This window comes from Hemitrygon akajei, chromosome 29, assembly GCF_048418815.1.
Source record: "Hemitrygon akajei chromosome 29, sHemAka1.3, whole genome shotgun sequence".
Taxonomy (NCBI): domain Eukaryota; kingdom Metazoa; phylum Chordata; class Chondrichthyes; order Myliobatiformes; family Dasyatidae; genus Hemitrygon; species Hemitrygon akajei.
In genome coordinates, this window is record NC_133152.1 from 21,847,598 (window position 1) to 21,865,772 (window position 18,175).

General features: G+C 45.8%; 1 protein-coding gene across 2 annotated transcripts in view; it reads left to right on the plus strand.

The window, feature by feature from the left end:
- The first annotated feature begins 905 nt into the window (after positions 1–905).
- mfap2 (microfibril associated protein 2) overlaps positions 906–18,175 on the plus strand; it is a 36,640-nt gene continuing 19,370 nt past the window's right edge. Inside the window, exons 1-4 of one of the 2 annotated variants that reach the window (XM_073031823.1) lie at positions 906–1,167; positions 10,809–10,902; positions 12,957–13,037; positions 16,059–16,094. In XM_073031823.1, coding sequence (XP_072887924.1) covers positions 10,860–10,902; positions 12,957–13,037; positions 16,059–16,094 — 160 coding nt within the window. In that variant the 5' untranslated portion in view covers positions 906–1,167; positions 10,809–10,859. The other variant, XM_073031824.1, reaches the window with a different exon arrangement.

An 18,175-nucleotide genomic window follows, 5' to 3' on the forward strand; every position in this document is an offset into this window, starting at 1 on the left:
CCTGCCATCGTGTCCAACCCGCGCGGGGGAGTTTTTAAAGTGGAAAAGCCACTGCATTGGGGCAGACCCGCTCTCTCGACCTCAGAAACTCGGGTCCGGTGGCACAAACAGGCGTCGCGGACTCCTTTCATATCATAACGGAAAACGGAATCAGGGGAGTTACAATCGGCCTCAGCATCCTTTCACTAGGTGAGTGGAGAAGGAAAGAAGAAATTCTCTCCCTGGAATGACTGTCCCCGCCTGGACGAGTGAGGGTTGAGGGTGAGGTAGGACTCACCTCGTGAGGGCTTCCATGGTGGAAGGGCCTGTTGTAGATTAACAACGGCTGAGATAACCCGCACCTTCTGATACAAGGTCCCTCACCGAGTCAACACCTTGAGGGGAGTTGCAAGAGGGGGGAGACACCTTGAGGGGAGTTGCGAGAGGGGGGAGACACCTTGAGGGGAGTTGCGAGAGGGGGGAGACATCTTGAGGGGAGTTGCGAGAGGGGGGAGACATCTTGAGGGGAGCTGCCCCGGGGAGAAAAGGTGTGTGAGGAACAGGGTCGGAACACCTCAAGTATAGCAGAAGTTCAAAGTAAAATTTATTATCAGAGTACATACTTGTCACCACTTACAAGCCTGGGACTCGTTTTCCTGCGGGTACACTCAGCAAATCTATAGCACAGTCACTGTAAACAGGATCAATGAATAACAAACGGTACAGATGCAAATATAAAGAAATAACAATAAACAACGGGAGCATGAAATAACAAGACAAAGAGCCCTTAAAGTGAGACCATCGGCTGTACGAACACCAGAAACAGATGAGTGTAGAGACCCCCTTTTGTTCAGGAGCCTGATGGTTGGGGGGCGGGGGAACTAGATTAGATACGATGCGAGGGAGAGGAATCAAAACAGCGAGGCCGAGAGGGGGATTCTCCAGCATACAACAATCGAAATACTTCTGTTGGTCCTTAATGAGCCAAGGGTTCCACGAGGTTGTTAAATATTTACATAATTGGCGACAGCGCGCTGATTCTTTGGACGACTGGGGTTATTTCGCGGCAAATCACCAGGCTTTAAGACCCAGTGGCGTCCAGCGTTGGGGCTACAGTTGCCGTGCCATCTGGAGTGAGTTTCAGTCAGACTCACTCGGAGAGAAGCTGGAGTTCCGCGGCAGGATCTGGTAAGGACAAGATCGGCATGTATTGTGTAGGACCCACCAGCCTGCTGGCTTCTAACCCGCCAAATGCGAGACTAAACTCTTAACTTCTCTGAACTTTATCTGGTATTCCGATCACTTCAAGCTCTGACTTTAGGTAAAATCTCAGTGGAATTAATTGTCTTTTAAAAACTGTTTCTGTGGATTGCTTCGAACATTTGGGGTAATTATTTTTCAGATTAAACGAAGGGGGGAGACGGGTTGGTTGAAAATGCACTGTGGGGTAAAAGTGTTTTATTTTGGCCTCGTTAGAGTGTGGGGTTAGAATTAATCAGAGATGTGACTGCGGGCAGGCGGTATTCCCTGAATTATTGTCCCTCCCGTTATATTTCAGACTGATCCACATGGATGATTATTCAGGGGCAAAAAAAAAATGCCCGATGTTCGCAGTTAAAAGGGTAGCGTCGTAGTTGAGCCTAACTCTCTTCTTGAAGAGAATACAAAGTTATTTTCTGCAGAAGTGGCTGAAGAGAGCTGAGAAGTCCAAACTCTTTGTTCTCCGGAGCTCCGCAGCACTGGGATGTGGAGGTGGGGGAGGTGTGTTTGTGAATGGGGCGGGGGTGGAGGGTAAACATTAATTGTACCCAGATGTGAACTGCATTAAGGTAGATTTGCCAGAACGTAGCTGGGACTCCCGCGGAGAAAGTTTTGGAATGACAAGAGTCTGGCCCACAGCCCAGTACGGATTACAATCTCATCCACTGATCATTCACCCCCATCCCACCCCTCCCCGACCCCCATATAAGATGGACTCCATTTTAACAACTGTGGTACTACTTCTAAATGACTTGAAGCTCTTTTCATTGATATGGCGCCCTCAAAATAAATACACCCCACCTCCCGACGGCAATGATCCGGGGTGGAGACTTCCCGAGACAAGGCACTGAGTCGCTGAAACAAAATGTTCAGTCACTGCCTGAACTGGAAGTCCATTCAGCGCCCGGTGTAGTTCCCAGGGAATATGGCCCGATGCGCGAAGGGTGGCGACCCCCCCCCCCCCCACCCCACCCCCAGCGCTATTTGCGCGGAGTTTTCCCGTTTGGTGGCAGTTAGAAGCATTTAATAGAGGTCCAGATTCGAGTAGAAATCTATTCAGCCCACCGGAGAATCAATGAGGACAGCAGATGCTGGAATTCCGGATCTTAATATTCGCAAATTGCTGGAAGAACTCTCATCATCTGATGAACTTTACTGTCACCAAACAATTGATACTAGAGCGAACAATCATCACAGTGATATTTGTTTCTGCGCTTCGCGCTCCCTGGAGTACACATCGAAGTAAATATAATAAAATCTTAAATTATAAATAAATAAAATTACTGAAGGCACCCGCATGAATTTGAGGTTAATTCCATCTCCTTGCCCGTTACAGCTGTTCACATGTTCATTCAAATATACCGTGCCTTCACACCCCCACACCACAGCCCCCACACCACATTTCCTTCCACATTCCAGAGTGGAGCAGATCTCCCTGAGGTGTAAGTGCCTGCGGGGGGACTCCGGATCAGAATCGGGTTTAATAACACTGGCATATGTCCTGTGAAACCTGCAGCAGCGGTGCATCGCCATACATAATAATAAAAATGATAAATTGCTATAAGCAGTGTATATATGCAAATTAAATAAGTAGAGACGAAAGAGGGGGAAACTTACTGAGGTTGTGTTCATGGGTTCGTTGTCCATTCAGAAATCTGATGGCAGGACGGGTAGAAGCTGTTCCTGAAATGCTGGAAGTGTATCGTCAGGCTCCCGTACCACCTCCTTGAGGGTAGCAATGAGAAGAGGGCATGTCCTGGGTGAAGGGGGTCCTTAATAATGGATGCCACCTTTTTTTTTGAGGCATCGCCATTTGAAGACGTCCTGATGAGGACATAAGACACAGGAGCAGAATTAGGCCATTCAGCCCATCGAGTCTGCTCTGCCATTCTTTCATGGCTGAGTTGCTATCCCACTCAACTTCATTCTCCTGTCTTCTCTCTGATCTTTGATACCCTGATTAATCAAGAACATATCAACCTCCCCCTTAAATATAAGACAAAAGAGCAGAAGTTGGCCATTCGGCCCATCGAGTCTGCTCCACCATTTCATCATGAGCTGATCCATTCTCCCATTTAGTCCCACTCCCCCACCTCCTCACCATAACCTTTGATGCCCTGACTACTCAGATACCTATCAATCTCTGCCTTAAATACACCCAATGACTTGACCTCCACTCCTGCCCGTGGCAACACATTCCACAGATTCGCCACCCTCTGGCTAAAACAAATTTCTTCTCATCTCTGTTCTGAATGGGCGCCCTTCAATCCTTAAGTCATGCCCTCTCGTGCTAGACTCCCCCACCGTGGGAAACAACTTTGCCACATCCACTCTGTCCTTGCCTTTCAACATCTGAAATGTTTCTATGAGGTCCCCGCTCATTCTTCTAAGCTCCAAGGAGTACAGTCCAAGAGCGGTCAAACGTTCCTCATATGTTAACCCTCTCATTCCCAGAATCATTCTAGTGAATCACCACTTATTTTTTCAAACTTCGGCAAGTACAGGCCCAGATCCATCAAACACGCCTCATATATTAACCCTTTCGTTGCTGGGATCATTCTCCTGAACCTCCTCTGGGCTCCCTCCAATGCCAGCACAACCTTTCTTAGATAAGGGGCCCAAAACTGCTCACAATACTCTAAATGCAGTCTGACCAGTCGGTGCCTTATAAAGCCTCAGAATTGCATCCTTTATTCGAGTCCTCTCGAGATCAATGCTAACATTGCACTCACTTCCCTCACCATTGACTGAACCTGCAAGTTAACCTTTACGGAGTGTCCATGAAAACTCCCAAGTTCCTTTGCACCCCTGATCTTTAAATTTCCTCCCATTTTGCAAAATTGTCCAACCTTTATTCCTTCTGCCAAAGTACATGACCACACACTTCCCTACATTATATTCCACCTGCCACTTCCTTGACCATTCACTCATCTGTCTAAGTCTAAGTCATACACACTACCATCACGAGACTCCAGACTCAGCATTCATTACTGTATCGGGAGACTTCAACCACGTTTCTCTCTCGACAAACCTGCCCACTTTCGATCAGTTTGTCAAGTGTCGTACAAGAGAAATAAAAATCTTGTATGCAAATGTTAAAGATGCATACAGGCATTCTGCAAATACCCTCTCTTGGGATCCAGCGCCAAATGCGCATTCCCAATCTTCCTGCATATTGAAATCCCCCTTGATTATCACAACATTTGCTCTTTTCACATGTGTTTTCCATCTCCCATTGTAAAACTGTGGCCCACATCCTAGCTGCTATTACATGTACTATAGCTACTATAACTCCCATTGGGGTCTTTTTCCTCTTGCAGTTTCTTAACTCTACCCACAAAGGGTTCTACATCTTCTGATCCTATGTTACCTCTCTCTAAGGATTTGATTTCATTTGTTACCAATCAGTGTCTCCCTGCCTGTCCTTTTGATACAATGTCTATCCTTGGATGTTAAAGCTCCCAGCTATGATTTTCTTTCTGCCATGATTCAGATGACGACAATATCATACTTACCACTCTCTAACGGCACTACAAAATCATCTACCTTATTCCATGTACTGTGTTCATTCAGATATAACACTTTCAATCCTGTATTCATCACCCATTTTGATTTTTGACTCCTTGTTACACTTTAGCTGATCCCACTGCAATATTGCCCTATCACCTGTCTGTCCTTCCTCACAGTCTCACTACATACATACCAGCTACCCACTTCGATTCCCACCCCCCCCCCCCCCGCCCACAAGGATATCGGTTCACCCCTCTCCACCCCCGGGTTTGGGTGTAACCCGTCCTTTTATACAGGTCATATCTTTGCAAAAGAGAACCCAATGATCCAGAAATCCAAAACCCTGCTCCCCTGCACCAATTCTTCAGCTACACATCCATCTGCCAAATCGTCCTATTCTTACCCTCATTGGCACGTGGCACGGGCAACAATCCAGAGATTACCACTCTGAAGGTCCTGCTTTTCAGCTTCCTGCTGGACTTTCTATATTCTGTCCTCGGGACCTCCTCCCCTTTCCTTCCTGTGTGCCATTGGTACCGCTATGTACCACGACTTCCGGCTTTTCACCCCTCCTTCAGAATCCATGGACCTTATCCGAGACATTCCTGACCCTGGCGCCTGCGGGGCAACATCCCACGTGGGTGTACCTTTCATGTCCACAGAATTTGCTTTCTGCTTCTAAATTATGGAATCCCCTATCACTACTGCACTCCTCTTCTCCACCCTTCCCTTGTGGGCCACAGGACCAGACTCGGTGCCCGAGACCCAGTCGCTGTGGCTTTCTCCTGGTAGGTCGTCCCCCTCAACAGTATCCAAAGCAAAATACATCATTGAGGGGAGACGGCCACAGCACTGACGGCCTATTCCCTTTCCCTCTCCTTTAAGGAGCTGCAGCTCGGTGCACCTCATGCCAATGTAGTTATCAGGGAGGCTGGAGGTCTCCCAAAGAACATATCTGGACCCATTCTCAACACATTACATGTGACCTCACACACAGATTGCCCTCCGCCAGGAGGCCAGTGCCAATGATAGAACTGACTAAGTTCATAACCCTCTGTCAGTGAGGTTGCATCCGCAGTAGACCTATAGTGGGCGAATTGCAGTGGGTCCGGGTCCTTGCTCAGGCAGGAGTTGATTCTGGCCATGACCAACCTCCCAGAGCACTTCATCACAGTAGATGTGAGTGCAACTGGGTGATAATCATTTAGACTGCTCACCCTGATCTTCTTGACCACTAGTGTGATTATTGCCCTTTTGAAATAGATGGGAACCTCCGACTGCAGTGGTGAGAGATTGAAGGTGTCTTTGAACCAGTTGGTTGGCACAGGTTTTCCAAGCCCTAGCAGGCACTGGAATTGGGGTGGGCACATGGGAGGGGGGGCCTGGGGATGATTGCTCTCTGAACTTCATGGGGCTTCCCCAGACACTCCAGGAATTGACTACTTGGTAAGAAACGCCACTTCACAAATATCGTAAATGAAATAACTAATCAAATATGATTTGGTCCATGCGTTGGCCATTCACGGATCCACAACAAGGGCAGTACCTGCTTTATTATGAGATAAAGAGGCAACAAATAAAATGATGGAGGAACTCAGTAGGTCAGGCAGCATCTGCAGATGGAGATGGACGGGTGAAATGTCCACATGGAGGGCCGCTACCCGTAATGTCGGCAGTCCATTTGTGTATCTTGGGATCCAGTCTAAAGCTCCCTGAAAGTGGCTACACGGGTGGAGACGGTGATGAAGAACTGAGTTCGAGTCAGGAACGTAAGCTGCAGTTTTACAAACTCCTGGTGCGGCCGTGTCTGATGTTCAGTTCTGGTTGCCCCCTCCCCTTTTGGGGGGGATATGGAGGTTTTGGAGATGGTGCAGAAGAGGTTTACCAGGATGCTGTATGGATTAGAGGGCATGTGCTTTAAGAGAACTTGGACAAACATGAATTGTTTTCTTCGGAGCAGTGGAGGCAGAGGGTTATAAGACTGAGAAGCATAGAGTAGACAGATAACAACACCTTGTATATCGGCTGGGTAGCCTCCAACCCGATGGCATGAACATTGACCTCTAACTTCTGTTAATGCCTCCCTCCCCTTCTTACCCCATCCCTGATTTATTTATTCCCCCTCTTTTTTTCTCTCTCTCTCTCTGCCCATCACTCTTTGCCTGTTTTCTACCTCCCTCTGGTGCTCCCCTCCCCCGTTCTTTCTCCTAAGGCCTCCCATCCCATGATCCCTTCCCTTCTCTAGCCCTGTATGCCTTTTCCCAATCACCTTTCCAGCTCTTATCTTCACCCCACCCCCTCCGATCTTCTCCTATCATTTTGCATTTTCCCCTCCCCCTCCTACTTTCAAATCTCTTACTTATCTTTCCTTTCGGTTAGTCCTGACGAAGGGTCTCGGCCCAAAACGTCGACAGCGCTTCTCCCTATAGATGCTGCCTGGCCTGCTGCGTTCCACCAGCATTTTGTGTGTGTTGCTTGAACTTCCAGCACCTGCAGATTTCCTCGAGTAGACAGGTAGTATCACTTTCCCCCCAAGGTTGAAAAGAGGACATGCATTTAGGGTGTGAGGAGGCAAGCTCAGCAGAGATGTGAAGGGTAGTTTTTTTTAAACACAGAGAGCAGAGGGTGCCTCGAATGTGTTGCGTGGGTTGGTGGTGGAGGTAACTATGATAGAAGCATTCAAGATGTTCCTAGATAGGCACATGGATGTGAGGGAAATGGAAGGATATGGACATTGTGTAGCCAGAACAGATTAGTTTGGTTGGCCATTTGATTACTAGTATAATTAGCTTGGCACAAAATTGTGGACCGAAGGGCCTGTTCCTGTGCTGTTCGATTTCCCTCCATAGATGCTGTCCGACCCACTAAGCTCCTCCGGCATATTGCTTTGTTGCTCCAGGTTCCAGCATCTGCCACTGTGTGTCTCTGCTGAAGGAGACCTGTCCCTGGGTTACAAATGGACAGCACTGCACAAGAATGAGTTCCCGTAATGTTATTAAGTTCAAAAGTCCAATGTGTGAACATGTGTGTTTGTCCTCCTCTCCCTTCCCATCCCCCCTTCCCCCCATCTCCATCCTGAATCTACTCCCCTGAATCTTGAGGCTTTGTCCCCTAGTTCTAGTCTCACCTACTAGTGGAAACAATTTTCTTGCCTCGATCTTATCTATCCTTTTCATAATTTTATATATTTGTATAAGATCTCCTCTCATTCTTCATTACTCCACTAAGTTCAGTCCCAGGCGACTCAATCTCTCCACATCTCTGGAATCAACCTGGTGAACCTCCTCTGCCGGTATATCCCGGTGAAGTGTTGCACTCTCGGCAGTGTGGAGGGTGCCAGGAGATGCCCCCACTTCTCTGTCCAGGACCACAGACAGATAGGGTTCATTCTCTGCCGCCCTCCCAGCAGGGTGCATTGTCCATTTTGCCACTGCAGAGTGAGCTGAGTCTGCCTTTGGCTCTTTGCTGTGGTTCTGTTGGGTCCTGCACAGGTTTGTTGCTAGCTGTGGCCGGTTGTGAGACCCCTCCCTTTCCCCAACCCCTATCTCAGGGATCACAGGAACTTTTCCTGAAATCTAAAGAGGGGTCAAGCAAGGGGACCCATTGTCCCCCATTCTCTTCAATGTTATGATGGACCCTTTAATAACAAGCATCTGGAAAAGCGAGGAAGAGGAATTGAAATTACAGTAGCTAATGGGAAATCAAAATGCATGGTGCTAGCATTTGTAGACGGCGTAGCAATCATGAGCGACTGCTATGAAAGGATGGAGGAAAATAAACATTCTATCAATATTTTGTAAATGTTATTGTGAAGAAGACAACCGGTTTTAATTTTGTCAGCAAAAGTAAGATGCGCATACAAAACGAAGGAAGAATGGAGCTTTGATAGAAAGATCATGTTATACATACTACCCAGGGACATTGTGAAGTACCCGGGAGCTAAAATTCACCCGTCTAACGAGAACTGGAGATCCAAACTTGAAGGGTGGCTTAGCAGTTTGAAATCAGCAAAACCGAAACCAATGTAGAACAACTGAGCTCCTGAATATTGCCCCAAGAATATATTAGCACCTGATTCTAAACGAGGCCTGGCAAAACACCCTCAGAGCTCTGGACTGGCTAATCAGGAGAACTGCCAAAGAAGTACTCCATCTGTCCCAAGACACCACCGACAGGCTTCTGTATGCCTGCAGCAGAGATGGAGGACTATGTAGACCGAAATTGGAGGGGCAGATTCCGATCTCGATTGTCAGAAAAATCCTGGTGGATTTCGTAACTCATTAGTTTTCATAACTCAATAGTTCCCTCCTCCAGGGGAACTTAACAGGTCAGGCAGCATCTGGGGAGGAAAATGACAGATGGTGTTTCGGGTTGAGACCTTTCATCTGGAATGTCCGCGTGGGACTGGAGGACCTACATCCATAAAATGCTGCAGAGCCTGAGCTACGACTGAGAGTCCATACTATAAACACTGCGGGATAAGTGTGTCAGAAATTAAAGAAGATTGGATGTCGTATGAATCTCTGGAAGAACCAAACAGGGGCTGTCGCCCAAACTCAGAATGTCTGACCATGTGAACGGCCTGCATGTGATTTGTAAACACTTTCAACTGGACAAAAATGCGCGTGTAGTCTGCACACATCATCTGCTTTATTTTATGCAGGAGAGAAGGATAACAGGGGAAAGACTTTTATTGAAGTGCATTGCGGGTGGAAGAATGAAGCCATTGATTGGAGCAAAGAGGAAACTAATCTTTTCAGAGAGGGTTGAATGTCGAGAAAAGCCAAGTATCTGGAACCCCCCCCCCCCCCTTGCTGATGCAGAACAAAGTGCACTGACAAGTAGACCAGAGTCATTTAATCAAGATTATGATCAGAAGGTTATGGCTGAGGGAGATTGATGAGGAAGTATTTGAAGGCTTTACTAAATGATTTTCTTCAATGTCCATTTCTTTACAAGAAACTTAAAACATCACTCTTAATTGTGAGCTACTGAATAGGTTAAAAATGTTTCTTTTGCCACTCTATTACCTTCTCAATTTGTAGAATCGAAAATGTTATAGAGCATTTTTTTCATGGATTAATCCATGATTTATAGTGTGGCATGTGCAAACATTGTTGGTGTATGTACTTTAGTTTATCTACTCATTGAACGTATCTAAACATGACTGTACGTACATATATATTTGTGTTTTTATTCAGTTTTGTGTACATGTCCATGTTTGTATTTGCATCAATGCACTATACAAATCTGCATGTGTATGATTATAAGTGTATAAATTTACTGTATTTCCTTGTGTGTCATTCTGTGTATTACTGTGATTAACTGAAGTCTGTCACTTGTCTTTCCTTTATGAGGAACACACTGGGATTTTTGCTCAAAGTGACCGAGTATAAGGCACAAGCCAGATACAGGGAAGGGAACACACACAAAATGCGGGAGGAACTGGGCAGGCCAGGCAGAATCAACGGGAAAGAGTAAGCAGTGGACTGTGCACTCTTCTCCATAGATGCTGCCTGGCCTGCTCAGTTGCTCCAGCACTTTGCGTGCGTTGCTTTGGAATTCCCAGCACCTGCAGATCCTCGTCTTTGAGACGCAGGGAGGGGACTGATCACTTGCACTGACCACATTAACGTAACTTCATATTCTCAAAGTGTTCTGCCCTCATTTACCGTTTAATGAAATTACTAATGTCCACCAACTATACCTTCAGTCTGTCCAACACCCTCCCCAATCCCAAAGTGATGACATTGGAAAAACATTTGCAACTTTTGTCCGTGCTGCTTGTCAGCGTACACCTGACACACTGCTCACTGTGTGGCACACCAGGATTGAGCTAAATCCCTTGGATTAAGACTGGGGAACGAGTAGTAGAGTTAATTGACTATTTCTGGTTGTCCTATCTCCCACAAGTGTGCTAAGCAGATCCATTCCTGGTTTCTGTTGTACTTAAGCTCTTTACAGTGGTGGGCGGGGGAGCTTACAGGGAGCTGCTCCATCTGATCTCCCCATAAACTCTCAGGTATTTCCTGCTAATGTTGCTCCCTTTGTTCTCCCAGACTGTGTGCCTGGAATTCTAACCACTGCACAAGCACATCTTGACTGCAGACATGGCTGGGAGAGCTGCCTGCCTTGTCCTTCTCTGTCTACCTGGTGAGTATGGAAAAGTACACCAGCTGGTTAGCTAACCGGCCGACAATACTTGATTTCTGTTAGCAAGTGGTATTTCTGCGAAACACTTAGATTCAGTTGTGATAATCACTAAACTGTCAGCATTTACTGCCTTTGCAGTGTGACATTGGCAGTGATTTCTGGAGTATGCAAGTACGTATTAGAACAGAAATCTGGACCAGAGGGCTACGATTTTCAGAAATCAGTGAACTAATGCTCACTTCAAATATCCACAAGAAAACTACTATAAAATGATACTGAAAATGTTCTGTATGTAGGCTGCAATTTCTAAGTGTAATCTCTTAATTGTCATTTAGCAACCTATCATGCTGATTTTTTTTTAAAAAAGCTTTGTAAGATCGCAGTTCACTCAGACTAACTATATCAAAATATAATAGAGTTGAAAATAAGTTATTTCAAATAAAGGGTTTGTAATATTTCAGCTTTCGCTATGGAGTCCACAAAATAATTTTAGTTGAAAATTAAGCTTTTCCTGGTTCCTGCTTTGATGCCTTTTATAATTCTGATTTATGATTGGCTATCAGCCGCTTGTTGACCTCATTCTTGTTGGCTGCTAGGAGTCCCTTTTGAACTAACAACAGGAAGCAGGGAAGTTCAGGTCAGAGGTCAATGGTGAGGGCCATTTTGTTTCCGCTGATAGTAAAATCTAGACTATTCTTGGTTTCCCCAGTATCTTTATTTAGTGCCTTCTCTTCATGAATTTATTTTTCTTTCTGGTCTTTTTTATTGACCCAATCTCTTCACTTGGGATCTTTTTCATATTTAGATGCTTGTGGAAAATTTCTGCCTTTTGCTGCTGTTTTTTTTTTCTTTTTTCTCAACCTTCTCCATCTCTGATAGCCATTCTTACTTTCTATGACTAGAAAGAACAGCTCATCATATGCTTTTTATCTACTCTTTTATTTTAGTTCTATTTTACCTTTCTTTTTGGTCATCCCTGCGCTCTGCCTCATATGCCTGGACTGAGCTTGAAACACTGCCACCTTGAGTGCTTTCCTAATAAATTTGAGGGCTTTGAGGGAGAGTTGATGGGGTGAGACACCCTCCCCAATCCCAAAGTGATGACATTGGAAAAACATTTGCAACTTTTGTCCGTGCTGCTTGTCAGCGTACACCTGACACACTGCTCACAGGTGTCAGAATGTGGACTATGAATGAACCCACTAGAAATCCAATGTGCAATAGAATTTCTTGGCAATTCTGGGTTACTAAGCACGATTTGATGTACAAACATGGATTATACTGAACCCCAGAAACAGATCGCACTCAGTTGAACTGAAGAAAGATGAATCTTTGTTAAATTACAATGTTGTCTGTTGACTCAGTCCAAGTTTAGAAAGCCTTGTAGAGTGTAGGAGGAAGGTTTGCAAAGTGGGGGTGAAGTGTCTCATAGTACTGGTAAAGTATGTCTTGGAACCGGGCAGTGGGAGACCAGGTCTTGGTTCTGATGTGTTGCAAAGACAGGGAAGGGGAAGATGATGGGACGTTCCAGTTGAACGAGAACAAATGGGAAAAGACTAAAGCAAATGTGCCCATAAATATTATTGATAAAATAGAGATGAGCAGTGCGGAGCATGGAGTAGATTTTTGACTTTTGTGATGATCTACCCCACATGTAAAACAGAAGATGGAAAACTGACAATCCATTTCTCATAGTATCTTTGATTAGCTTTGTCAAAGGATGGGTGATAAAGGAATGGCCCCATCAGAATCTAAGCCTTTTACTTCCAGTATTAGATAAAGCCAAGTGAATGGGGATTAAATGCTGGAAATACTCAGCAGGTCAGGCATCATCTATGGAGAAAGGCAATGGGTTTTCACCAATCACAATGAATGGCCATCAACCTGAAAAGGTTCTTTAACTTCTGTCTCTGCGCATGCTGCCTGACCTACTGGGTAGTCCCAACATGTACTGGCTTTAATTGTTTCTGTTTTTCACTTCAGTACAAGTATCTGCAGTTTTATCCTTTCAGACGAGTATATAACTCCATGTCTCACCAACTCTGTCTTCACAGTGATGCTTCATGGTCAATATAATGATCTGACAGACCTGTTCTCTATACAGCCACAGTTCGAACAGTACGACACTCAGATAGGTAAGAACCAGCTTGAATTGTACCAAGGGAAAATTGCTGGAAATACTCAATAGGTCAGGCAGCCTCTGTGGAGAGAGGAACTGTTGAGCCATCATTGGATCTGATAGCTTATACCTCCAGATTCCACATGCTGACTGACTGAGCATTGCTGTTTGTTACTTTGGTGTATTGTTTACAGAACGAACGACACCCCATGGAGTATGAGAACGACAGTACTGTACAAAAGTCTTCAGCAGCCCGGATTTTTGATATGGTTTCAGATGGTCTGGCCTCCACAGAGCCCTGATCTCAGTATCATCACGGCTGTCTGGGACTACCTGGAGAGACAGAAGCAAGCAAGACACCTAAAGTCTGCGGAAGAACTGTGACAAGTTCTTCAAGATGCTTGGAACTGCACAACAGCGTACTTAAGAGAATTGATGCAGTCTTAAAGGCAAAAGGTGGCCGCAGCAAATACTGATCCGAGTTTTATTTTACTGTTTCCTGTTCTTCATCATAAATTATTATTTCATTATTTTTGAAAGCATTTTGGCTTTACTGAGATTTTTTTACATATGCCTAAAGACTTTTGCACAGTACTGTATACCAACAGGAGTATCTAGATTAACCCTATTGGGGCTGTTTCAACACTCTGCTCACACCCCCCAACTACACCGAAGGGGCTTTCCATCACTCAACATTACTTGCTGTCAATCCAAATGGTTGGGGGAGGGACCCAGGTCAGAACTGGCCCAAGTCCAGCCAGGAGTAAATATTTCCACTGCTGACCCAAAAGGAACCAGGGTCAAATATTTACAGATACTAGCATCAGCTTGGTGCTCTCCTGTAGGTCAGTATGTCAGGGAATGATCAGCGTTGCTTGGTTTTCATCATGCCAGCAATGCTGAGATAATGCAGGAAATATTTTCTAGCAGGAAATATCAAGTGGAAGCTGTTTCTGTCATTAACATGCTTCCTGATGTTCTGTAAAGCTTCACACGAGCCCTCCAGAAACCCGCTCACCGAATCCCAGCTGACGTTGTTTTCACAGAGCAGAATGACTTGACTAGCTCGGTTCACTTCTGAATCGTTCGGACAGCGATGCAACATCAGCCGAGGCAGAAAGAAGCTCCTGAGGTTCAAGTGCAGTATCTCCAGAGCTGGGTGAGAGGGGGGAACGATCATTTCCCTGCCACTCTCCTGCTAGTTCCTTGCATGTGCTTAAAGCAGCTACGTGCCGATCTTTGCATCTCTCCTCAGCTCCACTCTGCGGTCGAGTGAAGCTCCAGAAAAGGTCCAACCCCTCCTTCGGCCTTGCCCACACTCGGCATCAGAAAGCCGAGGAGGAGCCGAGGAGGAGCAGCCAATCAGAACTCGTACCCTGCAATATTAGGGGACAGCCTCAGAATAAAGGGAGGTCCCTTTAAAACGGGCGTGAGGAGGAATTTCTTCAGCCGGGGGTGGTGAATGTCTGGAATTCATTGCCACAGACGGCTGTGGAGGCAGAGGTTGACAGGTTATTGATTGGTAAAGAGGTTGAGGGTTATGAGAAGGCAAGAGAGTGGGGTGAAAAAAAAATCCATGATTGAATGGTGGAGCAGATTCGATGGGCTGAATGGTCTTGTTCTGTTCCTTTGGTCTTAATACATTGGTTGCCTCCTGTGTGTGTTCCTGCAAAGCTTACCAACCATCAACATTATATGTTGCCCTGGAGGGATATCAGAGATAAAGATCTATAAAGATTAGCTTTACTTGCGATATGTACATCGAAACGTACAGTGAAATACTTTGTTTGCATCAAATCAGTGAAGGTTGTGCTGGGGCCAAGGGTCACCAAACTTCCGGTGCCAACATAGCATGCCCACAACTCACCAGCCCTAACTCTACCTGCACGTCTTTGCAATGTGGGAGGTAACTGGAGCACTTGGAGGAAACCTACACAGTAAGTACAAACTCCCTACAGACAGCGGTGGGAATCACACGCCCAACCACTATAATACTGCTCTACGTGTGTCATAGTCACTGTGGGTTATAATGGATATTATCTGCCGCCATCGGGCCTACCTTGTGCTTTGAAGGAGGTGGGTTCACTGGCTGGTCTCCATCTCTCTCTCCTCTCATGGGGTCCTGGTGCAGAAGCCTTCAGACACCCCACCGTTCCTCCATTGAGGAAAATTCTCTCCCGGTATTGCAACACGGGGTACACATGAGATGCCATACACGCTCACCACTTGAATGGACACTTCCATTTTTGGTCACAGGTTCTGGCAACCACACCCCAAAAGCCGTAGGCCGTTTTTGTCCGGGCCTTCACTTCAAAGATCTTGTACCCTCAGCAATTGTCTGTCCTCTGGTTCCTCCCTGCTCTGAATTAGCCTGTACATTCTTGGCATAGCTCTCCAATTACTTCCCCTGGGGAATTATAGATGATGTCGTGGCTGGAAGTGAGGAGGGTAATCCTAGAGAAGGCTGATTTCGAGTGGCTTGGGCCCAGTTCAGGATCATTTTTGGCTACAGTCTGCTCTTGAGTTCCTCCTCACTTCTTCCCCATCCTCATGGAATTCAGCTCCCCATTGTCACCTTCATCTTCACGATCTCCCATCCTTTTCCTATCCTCCACCTCTTCTCCAATCCCAACATCGATACATTTGTCAAAACTGAATGTGGGCCACAGAGCAAAAAGCAAAGCGTGCTAAACTCGGGGAGTAAGTAAAAGAGACTAAGGAATTTCAGGATGCAAGGGGTTTGACCTGTTTTGTCAGCAGCTCCTTTCCACCACAGATGCTGCTCGACCCTCAGGTTCTTCGGCACTTTGATTTTTAATAGAACTTCTGGCGAAAGTTCCTCTGGAATTTTCAGGGGAACATTGGTAAAAAATTGTCAATTTCTCAAGAGTTTCTGCCAATGTTTTGGCAAAGGGTTGAGGATCCTGAAGGAAATTTCTGGGGTTACGTGGCGGAGTGAAGCAAAGTAACATTGTTGAGCAACAAGCAGGGAACACGATGACCTGTCAGTGACAATTGTTCTCTTCTCCCTCCCCAGCTCCGACCGACTACGTACCAGATTTCGATTATACAGGTAGGTGATCTTTCTGTCCTTTGTGGCCCATCGGTCACCCTTCCCAGCATGCGGCAATAGGAACGTGGATCACTGCGTGCTTCTAAAGTGTTCCACATGTGGCATGGCTTCTTCTGTTTTAACGCAATGAAAAGGAGCAGCTTCGATGTCAGAGGCTAACCAATTTTTTTTTTAAATGTTGCCTTTATAAGGAATGGTTCATTTTTTTAGCAATTCAGAGCATGGAAAAAGGCCCTTCAGTCTACATTCAATCATCAAGCAAACTTTTCTACAGCAATTGCACCCTAATTCCATTTCATTCTCCCCACTTCCCACCCCAGACTCTACCACTCACCTTTGGACTGGGATTTACAGCAGCCAATTAACCTGCACGTTCTTGGGAGGCTGGAGTATCTGCATGAACCCCAGCCAATCACCATGGCCAATAAGCAAGCTCCGCTTAGACTGCGTCAAAGGTCAAGGTTGAACCCTGATGTCATTGGAGTGCAGGGGGTGCAGCTCTACAAGCTGCAACACTGTTCTGCATCCTTTAAGATTTGATTTTAAGCTCTTTGCTCTGCTGAGTTTGGAGACCTTTGTCATGGTGAATTAGGTCACCTTAGTGTCGGAACATTTGTCTCCTTGAACCGTAACCTCCCACCTCTCCTGAAGAATGGTGGGTGTTATTGGCATTGGCTGGCCGAGCCACCACCTTGGCACACAAGCTTTGATACTGGAGTAGGAACCTCATTGACACTAATAAAACCAGACTTTGGAAAAGGAGTAGAGTACATGGCTCTGAGTATTTATACCCCAAGGGGCATGAGGAGCTTTCAGCTATGGAGTGCATCGCATCTTCCAACAGATGGCCTGGGAGGGTAACAGCAACAGAACAGGCCTCAGGGTAAAAAGTCTGAATCTGGATCCCAGCCTTTATCAGGGACAGCCAAGCTTATCCTACTGAGGTCAGCTATCCCAGCACAGGCCAGCTACGCTCTCCGGTACTCAACGAGGAGCACCTTCCTGCATGGACACAACCGGTGGCTCATTTCACCACATTTGGAGCAAACCTTTCTCCTGTCAGCCGTGTTAGATGAGGGCTTTCCAATTTCCATTTCATGATTAGCAAATTGAACCTGAAGGGCAATTAGGCATGTTACGTGATAAGAGTTTAACAGGGAATCAAACTGATGCTAATATATCTCCTGTAAGCCCGTCAATCTATTTTTCAAAAGAAATGCAGATAAAATTTTAAAGATGAATTGCTTATGTCTTATTGGTCCCATTCTCATCAACAAGAGTATTAAGATGTTGTCATGATTTCCACATTTCACATTGGTTATACTTACCCGAGCAGGGTGGGATTCATCTGGCAAGCCAGATGTTGATTGTCAGTCAGAACCAGGAGGAATGATGGCTCTGTAAAGGTACACTCAGCAGTGTGACACTGACAATCAGACGTATTGAATTTTCCTTCTTGGAAACTAATGGGAAATTATTTTTCTCTCTTTGAGGATAGGATATTAATGTTTGATAGGAGTTGCTGGATGAACTTCTGCTCTGCTTTGAACTCCTTCCAAATGATTTGGAGTTTCCCGCCCCTGACGTTCCATCAGGTTTGCCCGACTTTTATCACATCCTTAACCTCAACCGGATTCCTCCTCTCTATGATAAACCGTCATTTTCCTTGGGAAAAGTCAGCGAGGAGATTTGAGAGAGATGGGGAAAGAACACGACAGCCTTTGATAACGAGATGGTCCCTTTAAGAAAAGTTAGGATGCAGGGAATGTTGACTTAAAACGATAGAAGATACAGGGAGCCTGGAAATGGAAGCAGAGACCATTAGAGTTTTCATAAAGGACTGGAGATGCACATGAGAGAAATAATCTATAGGCCACAGGAAAAGAGTGTGGGAACACGACTGAGTTAATTGCTCTACAAAGAGCTGATGTGTTGCATGTTCTGGCCTCTCTCTGCCAGAACAATGCGATACCAGGACTTTTGTACACCGCAATAGAAACATTGCAACCTAACCTTCAACATATACTGTCTGTACGTCAATACCACAGGGCACCAAAGTCACATGGGATTTTCTCAGGCTA